The 24,232-nt window shown below is 46.0% G+C and overlaps 1 protein-coding gene across 2 annotated transcripts; it reads right to left on the bottom strand.

Annotated features, from left to right (window-relative positions):
- Positions 1–176: 176 nt before the first annotated feature.
- Aars1 (alanyl-tRNA synthetase 1) lies at positions 177–23,194 on the bottom strand. 2 transcript variants are annotated; one of them, XM_057753768.1, is made up of 21 exons: positions 23,113–23,194; positions 20,572–20,736; positions 17,061–17,249; positions 16,620–16,765; positions 15,891–16,082; positions 15,166–15,310; positions 14,548–14,693; positions 14,020–14,128; positions 13,416–13,566; positions 11,696–11,820; positions 10,697–10,841; positions 9,073–9,251; positions 7,129–7,242; positions 6,309–6,515; positions 5,650–5,834; positions 3,266–3,374; positions 2,678–2,791; positions 1,790–1,909; positions 1,591–1,677; positions 1,147–1,260; positions 177–717 (listed from the first exon to the last, which is right to left on the bottom strand). In XM_057753768.1, the coding sequence occupies exons 2-21, from the start codon at positions 20,713–20,715 to the stop codon at positions 532–534; spliced, it is 2,907 nt and encodes a 968-aa protein (XP_057609751.1). In that variant the 5' UTR covers positions 20,716–20,736; positions 23,113–23,194; the 3' UTR covers positions 177–531. The 2 variants fall into 2 exon arrangements, with proteins under 2 accessions (XP_057609751.1, XP_057609750.1); XM_057753767.1 differs by lacking the exon at positions 23,113–23,194 and adding an exon at positions 22,799–23,106.
- Between the last annotated feature and the right edge of the window lie 1,038 nt (positions 23,195–24,232).

Raw genomic sequence — 24,232 nt, 5'->3', positions numbered from 1 at the left:
CCATCCATTTTGCCTCTGGCTCTGCTTTCCTAGAGGCCACCCCTAAAGTTCAGGGGTCTAGAAATGTATTCTGTGAGAACTCAATCCGGAACACGCTGGAACCGCAGCCTGCATTCTGCAGATACACAGGGAGCTAGGGTCCACCTCAGGAGAGAAAGTAGAATGGCTGCATCAAGTATTGCACATGGTCCTTTTTATTTTCTGCAGCAAAAAGGCTTCCTGCCTGCAGACCTGGAAGCCTCAGGCAGTCAGGCTCTAGACATGATCATGACGATGTTAAATAGCATTCCTGGGGTAGTGATTCTACATAGATGGTGCCGACATTTATGGCTCAGAGCAATAACGGAAAGGGGCAATGAATCACAGGACAGCTCCAGGTATGTTCCAGTTACTGCTGGATTAGGACAGATTGGTGACTAAAAGGTCCCCAAACTCAAATGTCTTCGTGGCAGGAGGGCTTCTGGGTAGACTCCTGCATTCTGACACATCGGGTTGGCGGGGAAACACTTCCGGGTGAGGGCTTCCCTCCCATCAGTTCTTCACATCTCCCAGGCGGAGCTGGGCAAAAGAAGTGGCCAGCTGCAATGCTTCCTGAAGGCAGCCCACGTTTTTGCCTGTGGCCTGGGCAGACATATCCTTGCCACCACCTTTACCATCCATCAGGACTGAAACCTGCTGTACCCACTCGCTGGCTTTTAGGCCCCGGTTGGCTGCATTCTAGAAGACAGGAAGGGGAAATGGTAGTCAGAATAGGAGATGGGATTGAGGTGGGGAAGAGAGGAACAGCACAAGGAGGGGAACCACCAACACCCATTCGTATTCTGGGTGACAGCTAGGGCCACTGTCAAGGTGAACAAAAAGCAATGCCAGGCGTTAGCCAGTAGTTACTACATCTACCAACAAGAAGGTCTGGAGTAAAAAGTGCTGAAGGAAATGACAAATTGAAGAATAAGATCAGTAGTTTCTCATTAGGGGTGTGAGTGAGCACGCACGTGCACACACAGTCTTGGCAAATACGACGAAGAGCCCCTCTCTGACTTAGCTTCAGACAGTGCTTCCCTCTGCCTCCTGAGCGCTGGGACTAAAGGCGTGCACCATCATTGCGTGGCTGCAGGTTTTTAAAGTGAGGTCATAAGAAGTTCTGACCTGGGGAACCTGGCACAAGCACGTGATCTTGCCAGCCTCGTTGTCCACTGTGAACAGCATTGCAGATGTCTGAGGAGAGTGCGTCTTGAAAAGCTTCAAAGCTTCATTCAGGGCCTGTGGGGGAGAACTTCCTGTCAGGTCATGGCACCGGGGCAGGGAGCCCTACTGTATGGGAGTCTGTGGAACACAGTCCTCAGAGCAACACCCCATTTCCTTTGAAGAGCACATGCTGTCCCCAGAAGCCCACGCAGACCAAAGGCAGGACCCTGCCCAAACTCTCCCCTAGGGAGCTCCTTCTTCCTCAAGCTACCAGATCTTTCCATGGCTCTGCCTGATTTCAGTACTGAGCAGAGGGCCTCAGAGCCACCACCGATCTGACAAGGCTGGGAGGGAAAACACAAACAGCTGACAGGTAGGGCAGCCCTGGCCCTAGCCCCTGCTTGCCTTGGCTGAGGCCCCGCTCTCCATCTCCAGGATGACCAGGGGCTGGTTGGGGTTGCTGTCAATCAGCTGCTTTGTCTTCTCTAATACCTACAAGACCAGGAGAGAGGCTTAGGCCAAGAGCCCAGACTGGAAACCATGTGAGCCCCTGCTCAGGAAAACCTCTGGGCTCTCTTCCAGCTGCCAACACTGCCAAACTTACTCGCTTCTGGACATCGGCTTTGCTGGCACGGTCTAGGTCATCCATGACCTTCTTCAGGGACTTCAAAGTCTCTCGTTGTTCATCTTTCTGCCACTGGGGCATGACTGCAGTAGCCAAGGCCTGGAACCACAACACAAGTCTGTGCAGGTCTGGGCTACTAAGAAGTAGGGTGAAATTCAAGCCCATTCTACCCCACCCTCCTGTCTTTGAACTAAAAAGTTTCCTTGGCCAGTGTCTGAGAAAACAGAGAACCACAAAGATATCTGTTGACTTTAAGACTCATCCCTCTAGCCAGGCAGTGGTGGCACACGCCTTTAATCCCAGCGCTCAGGAGGCAGAGGCAGGCAGATCTCTGTGAGTTCGAGACCAGCCTGGTCTAGAGATCAAGTTCCAGGACAGGCTCCAAAGCTACAGAGAAACCCTGTCTCGAAAAACAGAAGCAACAACAAAACACTAGTCACTCTATCAACGTAGTAGTCATCACAGCGGGGCTGGAGAGAGAGTGGCATTATAAGGAGGGCTGAGTTCTCAAGTTGAGCCCTGGCCCTTACCAGGCTATAAACATAGCCGCAGAGACCAGAAATAGGAGCTACTGTCTACAAACAGTTCAAGGGCAGTGGTGACATCCTTTCTCAAACAACAACAACAACAAAAACTCCAACACCCCACTTCCCCCACCCAGCACGTGGCTCATGTTTGCAGAGATGATAAGGCCAGAGGACAGCTAGCCTGAGCTATACAGTGTGTATGAGGCTAGTCTGGGCTACAATGCAAGACCCTGGCTCAAAAAATTACAAGTGAAAGAGAAAGCTCAAACACAGGGATGGTCTTACTCTTCAGGCCTGAAAAGGAACGAACAGACCCTGAGCCGAAGGCGCCCATCCCTACCTCACCAAGGTCGGCAATTTCCCTCTGCACGTCCTTGTTGGGTGCAGTCTGGGCCTTCACTTTGGCTTCCAAGACAGAGAGAGATTTCTTCAAGCTCTCTGCCTTCCTGAGGGCCTAGGAGAACAATCAGAGATGTAGATACCAGGGGTTTCTTTCCTTCAGGAAGCAAGTGCTCCGGTCACACACCCCTAGCCAGCAAAGGCTGCACTGTAACTCAGGTTCAAGGGTAACCAGGCACTCATGAGCCAGAAGCCATTTCACATATGCAGCAGCAGAACTCTGACTTGCCCTCCCATACATGGCTGTGCTGGGAGGAAGACGCAGGGTTTATGTGTTCTGCCTTCCATGATGCTATCTGTTTTGGCAAATTTCTATTATTATTTTTATATAATGAGCGTGTGAGCACACGGTCCATGTGTGGAGTTAGTTCTCTACACTATATGTGGGTCATTGGCAACAAACTCAGGCTGTCCTCTGTGGCAAGCGCCATTACGTACTGAGCCCAAGATGTAAAAGATTAAACAGCAACAGCTGGAAATCCTGTGCTGTCACCTGACGGGCAGGGCCCACACACCGGCCTGACCTCACCTTCTGGGCTTCAGCACCCGTGACAGCAACAATCCTCCGGATACCCTTGGCAATAGCTTCTTCAGTCACTATCACAAACGCTCCTGCGTGACTCGAATTCCGGAGATGCCTGAAAGGCAGACCATAAGGCTGTGAAGAGGAGAGTTTCTGGAGCCTGAGTGAGATGCTCCTCACCGTGAGTGATGCAATCTTTCACAGGAGGGAAGGTCTTTTTTTCTTTTTCTGGAGACAGGATCTCACTGTGAAACCCAGGCTGGCCTCAAACTCAGAGATCCGCCTGTCTCTGTTTCACAAGACACCACCACACCCCAGCGGCCTTCACTCTGAAGGGACCTTAGGAGCACAGGCCAGAAGCAAAGGCAAGTGAAGGAGCAGAAGGGAAACAAAGTTGGGCTGAGCCAGAAGTCAGGGCTTCAGAATGTTCAGACCAGGCAGGGTGGTGGTGGCGCACGCCCTTAATCCCAGCACTCGGGAGGCAGAGGCAGGCGGGTCTCTGTGGTCTACAAGAGCTAGTTCAAGGACAGGAACCAAAAGCTTCAGAGAAACCCTGTCTCGAAAATTAAAAAAAACAAAAAACAAAAAAAAACAGAATGTTCAGCCCAAGGCTCAGTTTCCCCAAGTGTCAAGGGACAGGTCTCCCTCACAAGGCTGCTATGAAAATCAAGTGAGACAACATCAAAATGCTGACGCTCTTAATATCCAACTCAGTAATACTGTTAGGAGGTTACACATGACATTTTGATATGTACATTTGATCTTTTGGTGCAATATATGTAAAAATGCTCATTGGTTGAGAACATTGGAGGATTACTTTTTTTTTAAAATATTTATTTATTATGTATACAATATTCTGTTTTGTGTGTATGCCTACAGGATAGAAGAGGGCACCAGACCCCATTACAGATGGTTGTGAGCCACCATGTGGTTGCTGGGAATTGAACTCAGGACCTTTGGAAGAACAGGCAATGCTCTTAACCTCTGAGCCATCTCTCCAGGCCCTGGAGGATTACTTTTAAAAATCATTTTTAAAAACATTTTTAATGATTTATTTATTCTTATTTTATTTGCACTGATGTTTTGCTTGTGTGTCCGTCTGTATGAGGCTGTCAGGTACCCTGTAACAGGAGTTAAAGATAACGTGAACTGCCATTGGGGGCTGGGAATTGAAACCTGGTCCTCTGGAAGAGCAGTCAGTGCTCTTAACCACTGAGCCATCTCTCCAGGCCTACTTTTAAAAATTTTAATACATTCTCTTAAAATAAATGGCTCTAGAAATAGGTCCTATTCTCCAGTTGCTTGAAGAACTCAAAGTGTGCAGTAAGTCTTAGTTGAATTCTGAGAGGTTGGTACAAAGTCTTTGAAAGTCATTTGGTGTCATGTGTTTGAGAATAAGTAAGACTCACCTGAAGGCCTAATTCCGCCAGAAAGAGGCTGGAACTGGATCCCTTAGGTCCCCTTGCCCTCTGTATACCATAAAGCCTGAGGCTTATAGCAGGCTTTAACTGGGCTTAATTGGGCCCCTGAGAAGCTTCCCACTAGGCTTCTTTTGGGACCCAAGTTGGAAGAAACAAGTGGTTTTCCTGAGCCAGCTGAGCCAGGTCTACCACATGGTCTGCTCCAAAGCTCTCAGACAATGGACTCAGTTTCCCTGCCCAGATGCTACTCAAACTGGCAAAGGGAATCATAGAGAGACAGGACTCAAATGAGCCGGGGCCAGAGCAGGAGCTCGGTGGGTACTCTAAGGTCTTGTGGGTCCCGAATGTCCACCAGCTTCCCTTTGAGGCTCGGGACACGAACCAGCAATTTTAAATATGTGCTCATCTCATCGTGGGAAGCACCTTTCATTAGAAACCTAAGAAGTGTTAATGTCAGACACACCAAGGGGTCCAATTGGACCAGCAGGCTATTAGGATTCTCAGGAATCTTATCTGACAAGTGCATTTCTGAGGACTTCATGTTAACCTTAGAAACATGAGAGCCAGGGGCTGGAGAGATGGCTCAGTGGTTAAGAGCATTGCCTGCTCTTCCAAAGGTCCTGAGTTCAATTCCCGACAACCACATGGTGGCTCACAACCATCTGTAATGATGTCTGGCGCCCTCTTCTGGCCTGCAGACATACACACAGACAGAATATTGTATACATAATAAATAAATAAATAAATAAATATTAAAAAAAAAAAGAAGAAAGAAACATGAGAGCCTGAGGCTCAATGGTAGAACACTTGTTTAGATCTGCAAAACCCTGAGTTCCATCCAGAGCACAGCAAAATAATAAGCAAACAAGCAAAGGATCACGGCAGTTGGCTAGTCTAGTTTCATATCCTCAAGGCGGGACGCTAAAAGCGGGTGAGCTCATCTGCTGCTGTTCCTACCAAGGTACTCACGTTCCTCCACAGAACTCAACAGAGGTAAGGGAGCCAGCAGGCCCGGAGGGGTCGTCCAACAGCTCCGACACGGGGACCCCGATGGAGACGACGCGCACAGGGTCAGGATAGGTCTCATCAAACACAGCGCGGAGGCCCTGGATGGCTTTTGCTGCTGCCAGGGGACAGTCCTGGGTATAGACCGGCTGCCATAAAAAGAAGACAAGAGGGAAAAAGCTGGAATAGTCTCTGAAGGTGAGGAAGTAGCTGAGGAGAGAACACGGGCCTGTAACCCCACTGTGTCTGGCACACACCCTGAGGCTTCTGGAAAAAAAAAATCTCATGCAAAACAAAGAAAGCCAGACAGGGATTTCTAACATTTTTTTTTTCTCCCACCCCCCTCTAACATTTTTGTTAAACTGCGAGCCAAATCTGAAGTGAAGACATTGTACTTAAGCACAAAAACACTGGCCACGTATGGAGGAGGGAGGTCAAAGGCCTCCCTCCACATGGCACGGTCTCCACTGTAACAGCGGTCTGAGAACCGCTGCGTTCAGCATCTGTCTCTATGAACAAGTGAGGACGTGGTACAACAGAGGGGGAACATCTGGGCTGCTGAGCCTCCACGACAGAAAGTGATGGAGCAGGAAGACGGAGAACTCAGACACGGTAGAACCTACCTTAGCTGCCTCGATCATGGCATTGGCAATCTCCTCAGCCTGCTTGATCTGTTGGGTCGACATGGCTCCCTTGGCAGTGAAGTCAAACCGAAGGCGGTCAGGAGCAACCAGTGAGCCTTTCTGGTCCGCTTCCCCAAGTACGGAACGCAAGGCGAAGTTCAGAATGTGTGTGGCTGTATGGTTGCTCATGACAGGTCTCCGCCGGGGCTGCAGAGGGCAGAGGAGGCTGCTAGAAATCTGTCCCCAAGTACTAGGAAATCTGAGTTCAATACCTGGGACCATTTGGTAAGAACTGGCTCTTTCAGGTTGTCCATGACCTCCACATGTATGTTGTGGCATGTGCACACAGAGATAAAATAAATATACTTTAAAAAATATTAAAAATAGGCAGGTGTGGTGGCGCACACCTTTAATCCCAGCACTTTGGAGGCAGGAAGAGGCCAGCGTATCTCTGTGAGTTTGATGCCAGCCTGGTCTAAATAATGAGTTACAGAACAGTAAGGTTTCTATTGAGAGACCCACCTCAAAAACAAAACAAACAAACTAACAAAAAACCTCAAAATAAATTCATTAAAAATAAATAAACAAACAAAAAATAAATAAATGAAGTTAGGACCAAAGGAGGTAATATGATAACAATATCAAATGGGGAGCTGTGCAGGGTAGCACAAGCCTAAGATTTTACCAATGGGTGGGGGGAGAGCCCGAGGCAGTAGTATGCCTATAAGGCTAGCTTTAATTACATAGTGTTCAAGAGACAGTCTCAAAACAGCTAAGTAAATAATTAAACATCACACATGAACCAGCACATGCAACTTACCTCGTCAATAAAAAGGCGGACGTGGTCCCCGACTTTCAGGTTTCCATAGATTGTTCCTATGTGCAGCACATACCCACCCCGGACCTGAGCGTTCTTCACTGTGAACTCAGTTTTCTGCAGAGTCAAGGACACCAATAGGCAAATATATCAATTCTCCTTTCAGGTACACATATATCCCTACTATTAGACACGCATGTACACACACATCCCTATCATTAGATACGCATGTACACACACATTTCCTACCATTAGATACCATGTACACATACATCCCTACCATTAGATAAAGTGTACACACACATCCCTACCATTAGATAAAGTGCACACACATCCCTACCATTGGATACCATATACACACACATATCCCTACCATTAGATACCATGTACACACATATCCTACCATTAGATACGCATGTACACACACATCCCTACCATTAGATATGCATGTACACACACATCCCTACCATTAGATACACATGTACACACACATCCCTACCATTAGATACCATGTACACATGCATCCCTACCATTAGATACCATGTACACACACATCCCTACCATTAGATACGCATGTACAAACACATCCCTATCATTAGATACACATGTAAACACACATCCATACCATTAGATACACATGTACACACACATCCCTACCATTAGATACCATGTACACACACATCCCTACCATTAGATATGCATGTACACACACACATCCCTACCATTAGATACCATGTACACATGCATCCCTACCATTAGATACGCATGTAAACACACATCCCTACCATTAGATACCATGTACACACACATCCCTACCATTAGATACCATGTACACACACATCCCTACCATTAGGTACGCATGTACATATACATGCATCCCTACCATTAGATACCATGTACACACACATCCCTACCATTAGATACCATGTACACACACATCCCTACCATTAGATACCATGTACACACACATCCCTACCATTAAATGATACATACTGCCCTTTACTGTACTGAATGCTTGACTTTAATCTTCCTGCCGTCTCACTCTCAAGCGCGAGAACTACAGGTACACAGCCCCACTCCCAGTGTTATACAGTGCTGAGATTGAACCCAGAACCTTGTTCATGCCAAGCAAGAGCTCCACCAACTAAGCTACTTCTTCAGGGAACATCTTAAAATTCTCTAAAATGGATCCTATCCTATGGTAGGAATCAGCTGCCAAAGCAGGCGAAGTGACTTTTTCATCCAGACCAAACACTAAGCAACCACATGGTGGCTCACAACCATTTGGAATGAGATCTGGCTCCCATATATGCAGGGAGAATACTGTACATATAATAAATAAACAAATCTTAAAAAAAAAAAAAAAAAGTGGTCTCTGCCAGGCTGAGGGAGGATTACTGGGAGTTCAAGGCTGACCTGAGCTATAAATGTGAGACCCTGCCTCAAAAATCTAACCAGTCAAGCCGGGGCAGCAGTGTCTAACCAAACAAGCCGGGGCAGCAGTGGTGCAGCAACTGGGAGGCAGAGGCAGGTGGATCTCTCTGCCTTCAAGGCCAGTCTGGTCTAGAGGGAGCTCAAGGATAGCCAGGACTGTTACACAGAAAAACCTTGTCTCCAAAAACCAAAGACCAAAAGAAAAAAAAAATCATGCCAACAAACAAAACCAATCAACAAGTGAAAATAGAGAATCCTTATTATAATTATTCATAAGGAAACATGTAGGAAGCAAGTGTTAGCAGCATCCTGGCTGCAAGGTTCCCTGTACAAGGGAACCTAAGGTCTGAGACAGCCATAGGTCTAAGAAGCAGCTCTCACCAGGCGATAGTGGCACATGCCTTTAATCAGAGAAAATCAGTTCCCCACAGCCAGAAGTATGAAGGAGCAAAAGAGGCCACCCAGCCCCATGTCTGGCCTTCCACAGCTAACAAGGAGGAAGTGTGGCCTTACATCCTCACTGCTGTCATCAACCTTCACCAAGTAGCCTTCATCGTAGATCTGCCCTCCTTGTTCGGCATAGAAGCAGGTCTTGTCCAGCACCACTCCGCACTCCTGGCCAGTGACCACCTCTTCCACAAACATCTTTTCCCTACGCAGAGCGAGCACAGTAGCTACTGTGCACTCAAACTCTGCTCACAGACAGAAATAGGGAAGACAGGTCAGTGACTATTATATTTCTTATATAATACTTACCATTGTTCCTGGGCCGAGATGAACCCAGCTGCTCACATGTTACACAGGCACCCCACCACTGAGTCATCACCCCCGGTCCAATTCACATATTCTTTTGTGGTTGTTTTGGAGACAGGGTTTTAAAATGCAGTCCTTGCTGGCCTGGAATTCTCTATATAGACCAAGATGACCTCCAATTCACTGAGATCCACCTGCCTCTGCATCCTGGGTGTTGGGATTAAAAGTAACACCATACCTGGCTCCAATCACACATTCTTAGTTACCTTGTAATAAATTCCATTTTCAGCATTAGGTCCTAATTGCCTAATTTTATTTTGAAAGCCAGCCCATTAGACTTTATAAAATAATTAGCATACTGATTTCCCACCATGATCAATACTCAGTAGGCTGACTCCAGTTTCTAAAACCCAGGAGTTTCCTAGGGTACAGGCTTTTCCGTGTTAACACTGAGGAGTGTCTGAACAAACTGGACAGTTGGCCACCCTGTATCTTAGACAATGAACTTGGTAAATCTGATTGTGCCTCATACAGTTGTGATAGTCTAGTTCAAATTCTCTCTCTCTCTCTCTCTCTCTCTCTCTCTCTCTCTCTCTCTCTCACACACACACACACACACACACACACACACAGAGCTAATGGACTTGGGTTAGGCATGGTGGCACACACCTTTAATCCCAGCACTTAGGAGGCAAAAACAGGTGGGTTCCTGTTGAGTTCAAGGCCAGGTGGTTTACACAGGAAGTTCTAGGCAAGCCAGGGCTACACAGTGGGACCCTGTCTCAAAAACAGTAGACCAAAACAAACAGGCTCAGTATGTAGGTTTTGATAAAAGATCTCTGCCAGGGCCCATGTAGTGCATTTTCATATTGTTTATTTAGATTCTTTAAATTTTTATTATGCCTGTGAAGAGTTCAGCAGCCACTATGATTGTTTCAAGGCCAACTGCTTTTTTTTCTGTAAGGTGCTACAATTAAGGGAAATTGGTTTAATTGTAGTTCGAACCTCCCTGTGATTTTTTTAAAAAACAATTTTCTGGGGCTGGAGAGATGGCTCAGAGGTTAAGAGCACCGCCTGCTCTTCCAAAGGTCCTGAGTTCAATTCCCGGCAACCACATGGTGGCTCACAACCATCTGTAGTGAGGTCTGGCCTGCAGACATACACACAGACAGAATATTGTACACATAATAAATAAATATTTAAAAAAAAAAAAAAACACAATTTTCTGTGACTATATTTCAAAACAGTTAAGGAAAGCACCAGCTGAGGATGCCAGCGAGAACAGAGGTACACAGTCTGATCACTGGGCACCTTGAGACCGAGCTCCGCAAACTCCCCAAATGAAGAGGAGGGCAGCATGGAAGCAGAAGGAGCAGCAACATACCGTAGCTACCACTGGAGTCTGAACGGTAGTTGTACTTTGGAGAATCGTCTGTGGCCTCCAAACCCTTTGCCCGGAGCTCTTCAATAGCATAAATGTCCAGCATGATGAGGTCTTCCCCACCCGCTCCCTTGCCCTGTGACTTCAGCTGTCAAAACAAACAAAAAAAAAGCCTTAGTTACCTCAATGTAGGAGAAAAGAGAACTGAGACTTGCCAAACTATGGCCAAGGAAAAACTAAAGAGTAGAGAGTGCTTTAATCTTAGCACCACTGACATTTCAGGACGTGACCAGCCTTTGTTTTGGGGGCTGTCCTCTTGCACGGCAGGACACTAAGCAGCATGTCTAGGCTCTACCAAAAAGATGACAGGAGCATCCCTCCCTACTTGTGCAAACTAAAAATGCCTTTAACCCATTATTGCCAAATGCCTCAAGTCGGACGAGAGTCATGATTTAGGGAAAGAAGGCAAACTGATTGGTACCAAAGTAGGGCTTGCCCTTCCTGCCGACATTACACAGTCTTCTCTTTTTGGTGTTAATGGTAATAAACATAGAGGCCATTTCTCAAAAAAGGAAAAATGGCCAGGTGGTAGTGGCGTATGCCATGAGTCCCAGCACTTGGGAGGTAAAGGCAGGTAGATCTCCAAGTTCAAGCCCAGCCTGATCTATAGAGTGAGTTCCAGGACTGTTACACAGGAAACCATTTTGAATAAAAAAAAAAAAAAAAAAAAAAAAGGAAGGAAGAGCCAGGCAGTGGTGGCGCACACCTTTAATCCCAGCACTCGGGAGGCAGAGGCAGGTGGATCTCTGTGAGTTCGAGACCGGCCTGGTCTACAAGAGCTAGTTTTAGGACAGGCTCCAAAACCACAGAGAAACCCTGTCTCGAAAAACCAAAAAAAAAAAAAAAAAAAAGGAAGGAAGACAAGTAGTCCGTCCTGAGGGTGGAAGTGAGATAGGGAGCTGGGAAGACAGGTGCTCAGCAATCACTCTCCACATTCTCTACCTGGGCCATCTTCCTCTCTTCTTCAAAGCCATCCATATCCACCACGAGGCCTTTCTCCTCAGCAATCAACCCAGTGAGGTCCACTGGGAACCCGTAAGTGTCATAGAGGAGCCAAGCAGTGTCTCCTACAGAGTGCAAAGGAATCGCGTCAAAATGGCACGGACAAACCCTTCCTCTCCCACACCAAGGCCTCCCAGGAGGCTGCTGAGAGCGACAGAGTGAGCAGAGTTAAGGCAAGCCAAATCTTTTAGGACTGTGCAGAAGGCAAATTGCTATTTCTTGATCTGAGCGTTTTGAATGAGATCGATAATCATTCTCTTTAAACATTATACTTCAATGAAACGAAAATAACCAGAACTGGAGAGATGGCTCAGATGTTGCTCTTGCAGAGGACTGGCACAACACCCATGTCAGGCTACTCACACCCACCTATTAATCTAGCTTTCCACTGGGTCCAGTGCCCCCTTTTCTCCTCTATGGGCACTGCAATTGCATGCCAAACCCACACTCAAAATCATGGGGGAGGGGGCTGGAGAGATGGCTCAGTGGTTAAGAGCATTGCCTGCTCTTCCAAAGGTCCTGAGTTCAATTCCCAGCAACCACATGGTGGCTCACAACCATCTGTAATAAGGTCTGGTGCCCTCTTCTGGCCTTCGGCATACACACAGATAGACCATTGTATACATAATAAATAATAAATAAATATTTAAAAAAAAAAGAATAAATAAAAATCATGGGGGAAAAAAGCCCTTAGGGCCGGAGAGATGGCTCAGTGGTTAAGAGCATTGATTGCTCTTCCAAAGGTCCTGAGTTCAATTCCCAGCAACTACATGGTGGCTCACAACCATCTGTAATGAGATCTGGTGCCCTCTTCTGGCCTGCAGGCATACACGCAGACGGGATATTGTATACATAATAAATAATTTTTTTTTCTCAAAAAGCCATTAAAATTATTTTTCTCAGCCAGCGGTGACAGTGCACGCCTTTGATCCCAGTACTCAGGAGGCAGAGGCAGAGGTATCTCTGTGAGTTCCAGAACAGTCAGTCTACACAGAGAAACACTGTCTAAAAAAAAAAAAAAAAAAAGAAAAAAAGAAAAAGAAAAGAAAGAAAAAGAAAAACAAAACAAATTAAAAGTTAATTTGGTTGGCTGGTGTACACCAAATGTTATTTCTATATGCGGACATAAATACCTGTTTGGCACTCAGGAGGCAGACACAGGTGTATCTCTCTGAGTTTGAGGCCAGCTTAGTCTACAGAGCGAGTGCCTGGGTTACACAGGGAACCCTTGTCTTGCAAAACCAACCAAACAAACAAAGCAAAAAAACCCACTTATTTGTGATCTCATGCAAATAGAGGAAAATCCTGCTGTGTGTTAGACACACAACAAAATTGTTAATATTTTTCTTCGTGAGATAGTATTTTGTTATGTAGCAGACTTGACCTTGTGATCCTCCTGCCTCAGCACGCTGTGATTACAGGTGCCATAGTGCCAACTCCTAACAATGTTGTTGTTTTGCCTCTGAGAAATGTACCTGGAAAAGGTGTTTACTTTTCACTTCTGTATTGTTTGAATACTTCTGCTCTCTTAAGTCTTTCTTTACACCAAAAGCAGCTCAATTAAAGAACTTTCAACCTTGGCAGAGGCTGAGAAACCACACCTTCTCAGAAGGATTCCCGGTGCGGTGCGTGGTGGAGAAAGGTGAAAGCTGGGGCTCACCTGGAATGGTCTTGCAGTCTCCTAAGCTCTGAATTTTTCGGTCCAGGATGCGCCGCCCTCTGCTGAGTGTCTTGAGAAACTGTACCTCTTCTTCATTAATGATGTCCTTCACCATGTCTGGGTCCTTCTTCAGCTCAGGAAATGCATCTCCCTGACAAAAGAGGTTCAGTGAGGCCAGACACTATTCTATGACACAGTCCCTTCTATTTTGAGACGGGAAATCACTATGTATATAACCCTGGCTGACCTATAACTCGCAATGTAGATCAGGTTGGCCCCAAACTCACCTGTCTCTGCCTCCCTCCCAAGTGCTGGAATCAAAGGCATGCACTACCATACCTGACATCCATGTCTTAAAATATCCATTAACAGGGCAGGAGAGATGGCTCAGTGGTTAAGAGCACTGGCTGCTCTTCCAGAGGTCCTGAGTTCAATTTCCAGCACATAGTGGCTCACAACTATCTCTAGTGGGATCTGATGCCCTCTTCTGGCATTAAGGGGTACATGCAGATAGAGCATTCATACTTAAATACATCTTTAAAAAGCACATCCATTAACAGTACGTTACCACCCATCAGATGCCTCTTAGACTTTCTCCACGTACCAAGGACTGCACGACAACATCGACTAACGTGGCAAAGAAACCCCTGCTGGCGTTCAGTTTCTCATGGGAGTATCGAACAGCTCTGCGCAGAATCCGCCTCAGCACGTATCTGTGAGAAGCATAGCTTAGTATCCGCTAGGAAACATCCCCAGCTGAGGGCTCCATGGTAGCTCCTTCAGAACTCTACTCCAAGCAGAATATGAACTTTTGACCCCTCTGCTTTTGCAGAATTTCTGTTTGACTACTAAGACAAAACCAGACTGGTGTATGAGATCCTAGGCCAGCTTGTCAGGAATGCAGTTTCCTGGGGTGAGCCAAGATCCTGTCTGACACCCTTAGTGCCAGTCTCCCCTCAGTACTTAGTAGAAACTGTTAAATTAAAACTCCCTTTATCTCTTAAAAAAAGGGGGGAGAGGATCCCTCTACCTACCCAAAAGACTACAACAAAACAATAATAAGCATAGTATTAAACTCCACAGTCAGAAAACTCATGCTATCAGTCCAAACCCTGCCCAGAGTGTGACTCACCCCCGTCCTGTGTTGTCAGGTCGGCCGCCATCGGCCAGTGCCACAGTGATGGTGCGAGCATGGTCGGCCAGAACCCTGTAGGCCATGTCAATTCCGTCGGCATCCTCAGCACCGACTTTCCCAGTGTAAGGCCGGGCACCTGTACCCTACCGGTAAACAGCAGAAGAGGCCAATGAGACACAGCCCTGCTGGTGCTGCCAGTCCTAAGCAGGCTCCTACAGGGTGAGGAGTCTAGGAAAGGATGACTGTCTTTGTTTCTCTGTGTAACAGTCCTGGTTGTCCTGGAACTCACTAAGATCCACCTGCCTCTGCCTCCCAAGTGCTGGGATTAAAGGCGTGCACCACCACCGCCCATCAAGGATGACTATCTGCCACATCCCACAACTCCAGGAAAGTGATAGTGGAGAAGCCAAGAGCATTAGGCCAGACCCTAACCCCGACAAATAGCATAGCATTCCCTTATTCAGAGAAGGGTATGCTAACAATAATGAAGTCGGCGGATGGTAACAAGTACTTTGGGCTGTCAAAGCATACGGCCACTCATCTATGATGGCAGTGCTTATTAAAGTCCGTCCTGCAAGCCTCCAGAGGCGTCCACGCTCACAACAGGCTCAGTACCTTCTGAATGGCTTCAAAGTACGGAACGAAAAGGTCAGTGTCGTAGTTGGACATCTTGTTCTGCAGCACAGACACCAGTCTCTCGAGGCCCATCCCGGTGTCGATGCTTTTCTTGGGAAGAGGTTTCAGAAGGCCATCAGATTCCCTGTAGGATACAGAGAGGAAGTTGAAGCAGAGACCCAGGCTGCTACCTCTCTGGGCCCTGTTGGTTAAAAGTCACTTAGCAATGTTTCAAAGTTATTCCTAGTCAGTATTTGCCCTTGTCTGGTTCCAAAGAGAGGGGTAGATACATATTCAGCACCCTTGTCTCATTTGTGATTCTGGGGGGACTGGCAGTGGTGTTGAGATGGGGTCTCTCTACATGGCCCTGGCTGTCCTGCACTTCCCTATGTAGATCAGGCTAGCTTTGAATTCATAGAGATCAGCCTCCTGAATGCTGGGACGTGTGCCATCGTGCCCAGTTCTTTATTCTTAAAGAGAAGGCAAATGACTCAGGAAGATGTTATATGAAATAACATTAGTTTTTCAAACAGGTACATCCCGCTGTAGGGATCAGAATAGAAACCTGACAATATAATTTAAAGAAGCATCTGAAGCCAGCACCAGGGCTGCTCACTGTCTCCAAAAATAAAGATCCCAAACAACCTGTGCAGCTGATTTCTCTTTCTCCGCTTGGTTATAGAAAAAGAACTGCTGTCAGCAGGAGGGAGCAGGGCCCGTACTACCTGTTATACTGAATAAACACAAGGTTCCAGATCTCCAGCACATTGGGGTCATCCTGGTTGACGAGGTGTGCAGCATCTCGACCCCCAATTCGGTCATAGTGGATCTCGCTGCAGGGACCACAAGGGCCTGTGTCACCCATTTCCCAGAAGTTGTCCTTCATGTTGCCAGGGAGGATTCTGGCATCATCCAGTCTGCACAGAGCAAGAAGGAAAAACCGATTTGACACCCAACAAGAATCTTTCCAAGACTTGCTTCTGCCACACAATGGATCCCTATGATTTCTTAGAAAGAAGTCTCCTTCTCTGGCAATTACTAATATTGAGCCTAAATTCAAAACCTACTAAGGAAGCAGAATATAATTCCTCAAAATGCTATAATCATAACCCAATAAAAATGTAATGGTACAGATAAAGTCTAGAAAATATATAATAAAATATTTACTTTGAATATGAATATAATTTAAGCAAATGTTTCTTTTCTTTTCTTTTTTATAAAAGACAGGGTCTCACAACATAGGCCTGGCTGGCATGAACCAGGCTATTAAATATTCTAATATTGAATTAAACTTTTTTTTCTTTAAAAATTTATGTATATGTGGGGTATGTCCATGTGAATGCAGGTCCTCAGAGGCCAGAGGTGTGAGATCCCGTAGGGATGCTTGTTGTGAGTCACAGCATCAGGACCAGAATGAGCTCCCAAATACTAAACCACCTCTTCAGCCCCCTTACCCTAAATTTTGCCAAATCTGTTTGCACTCCAGATCTGGCTCTAGGCCGACTGCTTCATCTCCACCAAAGTAAGTAACATAGAGTCTTTCCACTGGAATACCAAACTCCTGGGTGAGAAGTTCCAGGGCCATCTTACATGCTAATTCCTACAAAAAGAAAGATACAGAAAATGGATTCAAAACCATAATATCTTCATTATAAACTACAAAGATTCAACTTATATAGGAAAAAGAAACTAAAACCATCAAATGATAAAAGTTTCCTAGGGAGTCTTAGAATTATTAAATGTACTTTATTCATTCCTGAATCTTCTAAATGTTGTTTCATCTTTTAAAACAATAAAAATGAATAACTCAGTCCCTTTTTTTAACATGAGGAAATTAGCCTCATGTTAAAAAATTAAAACAAAACAGAAATTTAAGTCACCAATATTGAGCTTACCTTGAAATAATCTCCAAAAGACCAGGAGCCCAGCATCTCAAAGAAGGTGTGATGGTAGACATCTTTGCCCACGTCATCCAGGTCATTGTGCTTGCCCCCAGCCCGGATGCACTTCTGGGTATTGGCAGCTCTGCTCAGCTTTGCCATAGGGTGAGATGGGTCAATTGTGTTTAGGAAGATGGGTTTGAACTAAAAAAGAGAAAGGAACAATCTACCTTTTAAAGGCCTGCAGGCTATGTCAAGTGTCCATCACCTGGCGGGAAGGGGGACACACAAACTGTCCTTTGGATTTTGTGAGCCTGGACATTTAAGAAGCAGGAATATGGCAGAACCAAGGTAAAGAACACCAATCTTGGAGCAGCTTCTCCCTGGACCTAATTCCCAAAAGGTCTCCACCACTGCTAGTAATGCCTCCTGCACAGGGGAAGCCCACCACATCTGAAAGCTGAAAGCGAATGTGTGAAACCATCTGTAACCACTGCGATGTCCTGGTCTTAGTTCAGTGGGTCTCAGCCTTCCTAATGCTGCGACATTTTAATTCAGTTCTTCATATTGTAGTGACCCCAACCATAAAATCATAAAATTCCTAACTGTAACTCTGCCATAGCTATGAATCATAATATAAATATCTGATATTCAGGATATCTGATATGCAACCTCCAACAGGGGGGTCACAACCCATAGGTTGAGAACTACTATCTTAGATCATCCTTCTAGAAGAACTCGTGCAACAAAGCGATGTGCTCACTTGGGAGTAAAGGTGACAAGAAAAACACTGAAATGGATTAGAGAAGTGTAACCCCCACGAGCTGAGATGGATTGGACACATAATTGATACGGGGATTTACCCATTCACACTTGGATGCGTCACTGCTAGTCATACCGCTTTGTGTTATTATTCTCACTAGGCCTGCGCAAGTTGATGTTTTCCAACTCGGAAACCAGTATCTACTTGTGACTGTGACAAATTAATTAAGATTAAATAGGGGGTCAGAGAGATGGCTCAGTATTTAGGAGCTCTTGCTGCTCTTGCGAAGGACCCAGGTTCAGTTCTCAGCACCTACACAGTAGCTCACAATTATCTATTAACTCCATATAGGGGAATTTGACACCTCTTTTGGCATCTGTGGGCATGGCATATACAGGGAGCGTATAAATCTGTACGAGTGGCTGGTGGTGGCAGCACACACCTTTAATCCCAGCACTTGGGAGGCAGAGACAAGCGGATCTCAGTGAGTTCGAGACCAGCCTGGTCTACAAACCGAGTTCCAAAACAGTCAGGACTGCGGAACCCTGTCTTGAAAGATGGTGTGTGTGGGAGGGGAGTATAAGCAACATGCATACACATAAAAAAAATAAATTAATCTTTAAATAAATATTTTAAGAGGTTGAAGAGATGCCTCAGGGGTTAAGAGTACTTGCTGTTCTTGCAGAGGACCCAGGTTCTTTTTCTTTTTCTTTGGGGGGCGTTTTCAAGACAGAGTTTCTCTGTGTTGCTTTGGAGCCTGACCTGGAACTAGCTCTTGTAGACCAGGCTGGCCTTGAACTCACAGGACCCAGGTTCAATTCCTAGCACACACATGATGACTCAACCATCTGAAACTCCAGTTCCAGGGGCTTTGACACCCTCTTCTGGCAGACACACATGTTGAATGCAAAATATTCATACATATAAAAGAAAAAAAAACACTAAAAAAAAAAAGTGGCCGGGCGGTGGTGGCGCACGCCTTTAATCCCAGCACTCAGGAGGCAGAGGCAGGCGGATCTCTGTGCGTTCGAGACCAATCTGGTCTACAAGAGCTAGTTCTAGGACAGGCTCCAAAATCACAGAGAAACCCTGTCTCGAAAAACCAAAAAAAAAAAAAAAAAAAAAAAAAAGTGCTAGGGCCAGGTGTGGTGGTGTATGCCTTTAATCCCAATTCTTGGCAGGCAGAAACAGGCAGATCTTTGTGAGTTCTAGGTCAATTTGGTCTAAACAGTGAGTTCCAGGACAGTCAAAACTATAATAGAGACCCTGTTTCAAAAAATAAACAAAATAAACAAACAAACAAAATACAAAAGCAGCTGTGGTAGCATAGACCTTTAATCCCAGCACTTGGACAATGCAAACAGGCAGATCTCTGAGTTCCAGGGCCAGGTGCTCACACATACACATAAGAGGGCTGAGGATAGAGAGCACTTGCTGATCACACCTTGAAGCCCCAGGTTCAATCCCCAGTAAGAAAGGAAAGAAAAGAAAACATTCTATCAGCATTTTGTGTATCATATGTGTGCCCAGTGCCCAAAGAGCCAGAAGAGGGCACTGGATCCCTAGAAATGAAGTTACAGATAGTTGGGAGACACCATGTGGATGCTGGGAAGAACCTGGGTCCTCTGGACAAGCAGTCAGTGCTCTTAAGTGCTGAACCATCTCTGCAGCCCCCAAAACTTCAATAAAAATAGATTTTTTTTTTTTCCTCTCAGAGACAATGAAAAGATGAAAAAAAATCTTAAAACAATTTCCTTTGGACACCAGCTTACAGGGCTGTAGCCACGTACTTCAGTCCCACTTTCTCAATTGCTCAGTAAAGTAGGGATTTCCTTTTCCTCTTCCTATCTCTGCTTTAAGCAGGCTTTCTCAGCTACTTTGGACTTCCTTACTCTCTCTCTGTCTGCCACACGGCTGGCTGACCACCAGGACACGGCAGCTTAACACAAACAGCATGGCCTTTTACTCCCCCTTCTCCTCTAGGCAACTGCTACAGATTTACAGCTTGCCTGTTCTGGGGTTCTCTTTGAAATGCTAAGAAAAATTGTCCTTGAGCTCCAATAATAAATAATAACAATTTTATTGTAACTTAAATCCTTTGAGACTGGGTCTTACTGTGTAGTCTAGTTTAACCTCAAATTCTTTTAAATTCTTTCTTTCTTTCTTTGGAGGCAAGAGCTCTCTATTACTTAGCCCTGGCTGTCCTAGAACTCACTATGGCCTCAAGCAGAGAACCACCTGCCTCTGCCTCTTAACTGCTGGGATTAAAACAGTGCATTTCCACACCCAGCCTATCAAATTCTTGATCTCAAATGCTATAAAAATAATCTCTTCAGGACTCATTAAAAAATGAACTTATTGGCCAGGTGGTGGTGGTGCATGCCTTTAATTCCAGCACTTGGGAGGCAGAGATAGGCGGATCTATGTGAGTTCGAGGCCAGCCTGGTCTACAAGAGCTAGTTCCAGTTCAGGCCCAAAACTACAGAGAAAGCGTCTCGAAAAAACAAACAAAAAAACAAAACCAAAAATTTATTGGCCAGGTGTTGGAGCCACCTTCTCAACCCTCTTCCATCTAAATATAACCCACAAGCAGTTATCATCTTCATCTGTTATCATCCTTCAGAAACCCAGGCTCTCCATGGGAAGCCACACAGCTCTACCTGGTGACAGGACCCGGATTCTGGCTGACTCCAAGAGCTGGCCTTTAACTGCTGCTCTGCTGCCTTCTGTCAGCCAGTCAGTCCGAAAGAATGACATCCTTACCTGGTTCATGCCTGCGTTGGCAAAGAGCAAGGTAGGATCATCCAATGGGATGGTAGCAGAAGAGTGAACATAGGTGTGCTCATTTTGTTTGAAGAAATTGATAAACCGCTCTCGGATCTCTCTTGCTGTTAGTGTGGACTCCATCTTGAAAGTAACCTCAGGGAACTAATCAAAAAAGAAAGAAAGAATGATGGGAATTTAGGGGAAATAAAACTAAAAGTAGGCATTACTCAAGACTCGTGGCATCTCAAGCCAAGTCAAAGATTGGCAACAGTTGGCTTTTTTGATTCTAAAATCTGTGTGTTGCAATGCCCCAGGGTAGAGTCATTATCAAAGATTTTTGCTGAACCAGCAGAGTGGCCCTGGCCATTCTACACCTGCCAACCTCAACAGACATCAAAGACAGCAGGTGACTTACATTTTCATCCATTATACAAAATATACACTGAGCATCCACTGCCAGGAATCAGAAAAAAAGGGAGCTCATGAGGCAAGGAGAGGCTTAAGAGACCTGGATTGTGATCTGAATCCTTGAGGGGTCACTTCAACAAAAGGAGGAGTCTGTATCTAACGGCCTCTAATAATCTTTCAAACTCTTTCTCTGTTAACCTGCCTCCCGAGGGTTGTACACGGTTCCAGATCCCCAAAGCCAGAGCAGCTAGGTTTGGACTGACACTTTCGTGGCAGTGGCAGTGAGCCCAAGGACAAGCCTATCTGTGCCACAGGCTACCTTAAAGTATCAAGGATGTACCAACCTCTGGGCTGGAGAGATGGCTCAGTGATTAAGAGCACTGGCTGCTCTTCAAGAAGACCTGGGATCAATTCCTAGCACCCACATGGCAGCTCACAACTGTCTGTAACTCCATTTCCAGGGGATCTGAAATTCTCATGCCAATGTACATAATAAAATTTGTGTGTGTGTATATATACATACATATATACACACGTATATAATACATTAGAATTATATATATATATTAAATATAATGTTCCAAAATCTATGTAGCCTGAAATCTCTAGAACGCTAGCTGGAAAAGGGCTGACTAAGAACTGGGGGTAAGGGTCAGTGGTCGAGCATGCATTATTTCAAAATGAGCATGCTACAGAAGAAAAGCCAACTGAATAAGCCCAGGGACTCAGAAGAGAGGCAAGTTGAAAAAGGCAACTTTGCAGCTTCAACGCCTTTGTGTATGTATCATAGTGTCATGGGGTGACAGGCTTTGGTGAGTGTACCAATCACGTTCAGTGCCGTAATGTCATGCACTGGTTGTCCAGAAAAGCAAGAGCTCTCTCATTCATATTATCTAAAAGTCTCTAGGATTCTAGACCCAGATCTAACATTAGTGCCTCACTTTAGCCTGAGTTTAGTCCCTGAATCGAACAGGATTTTGTGAGGATCAAAAACTAATGAAATAGATACTATTACATCAATAAGCATAGGGTTTAAAGATATCCACACAGGACAAGACATGCTGACCCAGACACCCACAACTCGAACTGATTTACAACTCAACTTCGCATTCAGACAGAAGCCCCAAAGGGGCAAAAAGATGGCAAAAAGGCTGAGGGAAAAAACCGGACTAGCATTCCCTGGGTCTTGCTGGTGTTTATAAGCAGTCAAGGCTAAGGTTTTCAGAAACCTTGCCACATCGCGTTCTTTTTCACCCCTCCTCCTCACGCCTCTCTCAACAATGGGCGCAAAAATGAATTTCCCTTTGTAAGAAGACATAATTGTTAAAGAGAAAGTTACATTCCAAAAAACACATGTTTTCCCGTCTTTGCTTATTCATTCAACGTATTAACATGTATGCTGCAAACCAAGATGGAGAGGCAGTCAGTGCCCTCCACAGGGAGATCACTATATACAGAAATAACAAGTGTTAACTAGGATCTAATATGTTGGTTATTGGCCTTATAGAGACTGAAGACTGTTCGATGCTGTGTCGCCAGTCAGACAAAAAGCCCAGCGCTCAGAAGGCTGAGGAAGAGAAATCGGTGCCTTAGGCCTGTGATACCAGCACTCAAAATGCGGAGGCAGGAGAACTGCCGCGAGTTCAAGGCCAGCCCGGGCAACAGGGCTGAGTTCAGGCCCGTCTGGGATGAGGTGTAAGAACCTAAAAAGAATGAACGGAGAAATCTTTCAGCGGGACTTTACTCAGCTGGGTCACCCCGGTCTTCAGGCCTGCACTCCCAACCCCCTAAGAGATTAAAATTAGAGGAGACAAACCCTTAGCTCTGGGTGATGACTTGACAGCAACCGCGATCTTCCCAAGGTCTTGGTCCTCGGCAAGTCACCCGAGGCCGCACCACTTTCAGCGCTCCCAGAGGACAGCAAAAGCTACTCTGAGTCCATGCTCCTGCCGAGCCTGGGGCTCGGTTCCAGCCGCTCCCCAGGCCAGGGGCGGGACGACCCGGCAGCCTGCTGCGGCAGACCCTCCCCCTCCGAGCGCCGGCTCTTCTCGTAGAGCTCTCCAGGCCCTCGACCTTTTCCCCAGAGTCCGGGTCCTCGCCCGGTGCCCACCGCCAGATGCCCCCAGTTACCTGCTCCCTCTGATGCGCAGACACACAGCTATTCCCACCCGCCGCAACCGGCGCCACACTCGTACCTCGCCATCCAATCAGAGCGCTCTTATGAAAAGCGCTCCGTTACGCCTTGCCCTCACCAGATATTATTGGTCCACTCACCAGCCAATCATTCGGAGCGCGAATGAGTTTACAAGCCGGTTTCTGGGAAGGCTGCTGGGCTGGGCTGATGCAATGATCAAGAAAGCTGGGACATGGGGTGTCACATGACAGGGTTGCCTATTGGCTCTAAGAGGCCGACATTTTGGGCTCCATTTGTAAAGACCTAATAGTCTACAAGAGGAATGAAAACATGAATTTGGTGGCGATTACATATTATGGTATAGCACTCCTGTTTTAACTGCAAAGTGGTGTACATACCTCCAAGGTTGTTTATATGGCCTTTTGAAACAGGGACCAGGCTGGGTCAGGGGATTTTCCTGCCTCCCTGACTGTCGAATGCTAGGATTACATGTGTGCACCAAACACATGTTCTGTCACCATAAATAGTCCTCTATTTCCTGTTTAACGGTACTTTGGACTGCAGTAACTGCTTCAACCATGCCAAAGTGCTTTAGCGCTTACCAATACCTCTCTGTTTGAGACAGGGTCTGAATAAATTGTCCAAATTGGGCTGGAATTTTTCAGCCTAGTCCAAGCCTCCAGAGTAGGTGGGATTACAGTCCTGTACCACCAGGTTCAGCTTTGTATTTGTCTTTCTTGTCCCAGTTTGAATTTGAAGAGGAAGAAATGACCTAACATAAGTCAACAGACATCTGGCCTTCAGTTTGCTTTAGAAAAACAGCCACCATTCATAGGAAAAGCCTTTAATGGTGCCTCACACCTATTATTCCAGCACTTGAGAGGTAGAGACAGGGGAAATGGGAGTTCAAGGCCACCTTTGGACTATATTAGACTCAAAATTTATCAGGTCTCAAAATACCATACAAACAAAAGTTTAAGCCGGGCGGTGGTAGAACATGCCTTTAATCCCAGCACTTGGGAGGCAGAGGCAGGCGGATCTCTGTGAGTTCGAGACCAGCCTGGTCTACAAGAGCTAGTTCCAGGACAGGCTCCAAAACCACAGAGAAACCCTGTC

This window comes from Chionomys nivalis, chromosome 21 (genome assembly GCF_950005125.1).
Source record: "Chionomys nivalis chromosome 21, mChiNiv1.1, whole genome shotgun sequence".
NCBI classification, from domain to species: Eukaryota; Metazoa; Chordata; class Mammalia; order Rodentia; family Cricetidae; genus Chionomys; species Chionomys nivalis.
Note: the sequence above shows the minus strand (reverse complement) of the source record. Positions and strands in the feature narration are given on the sequence as shown.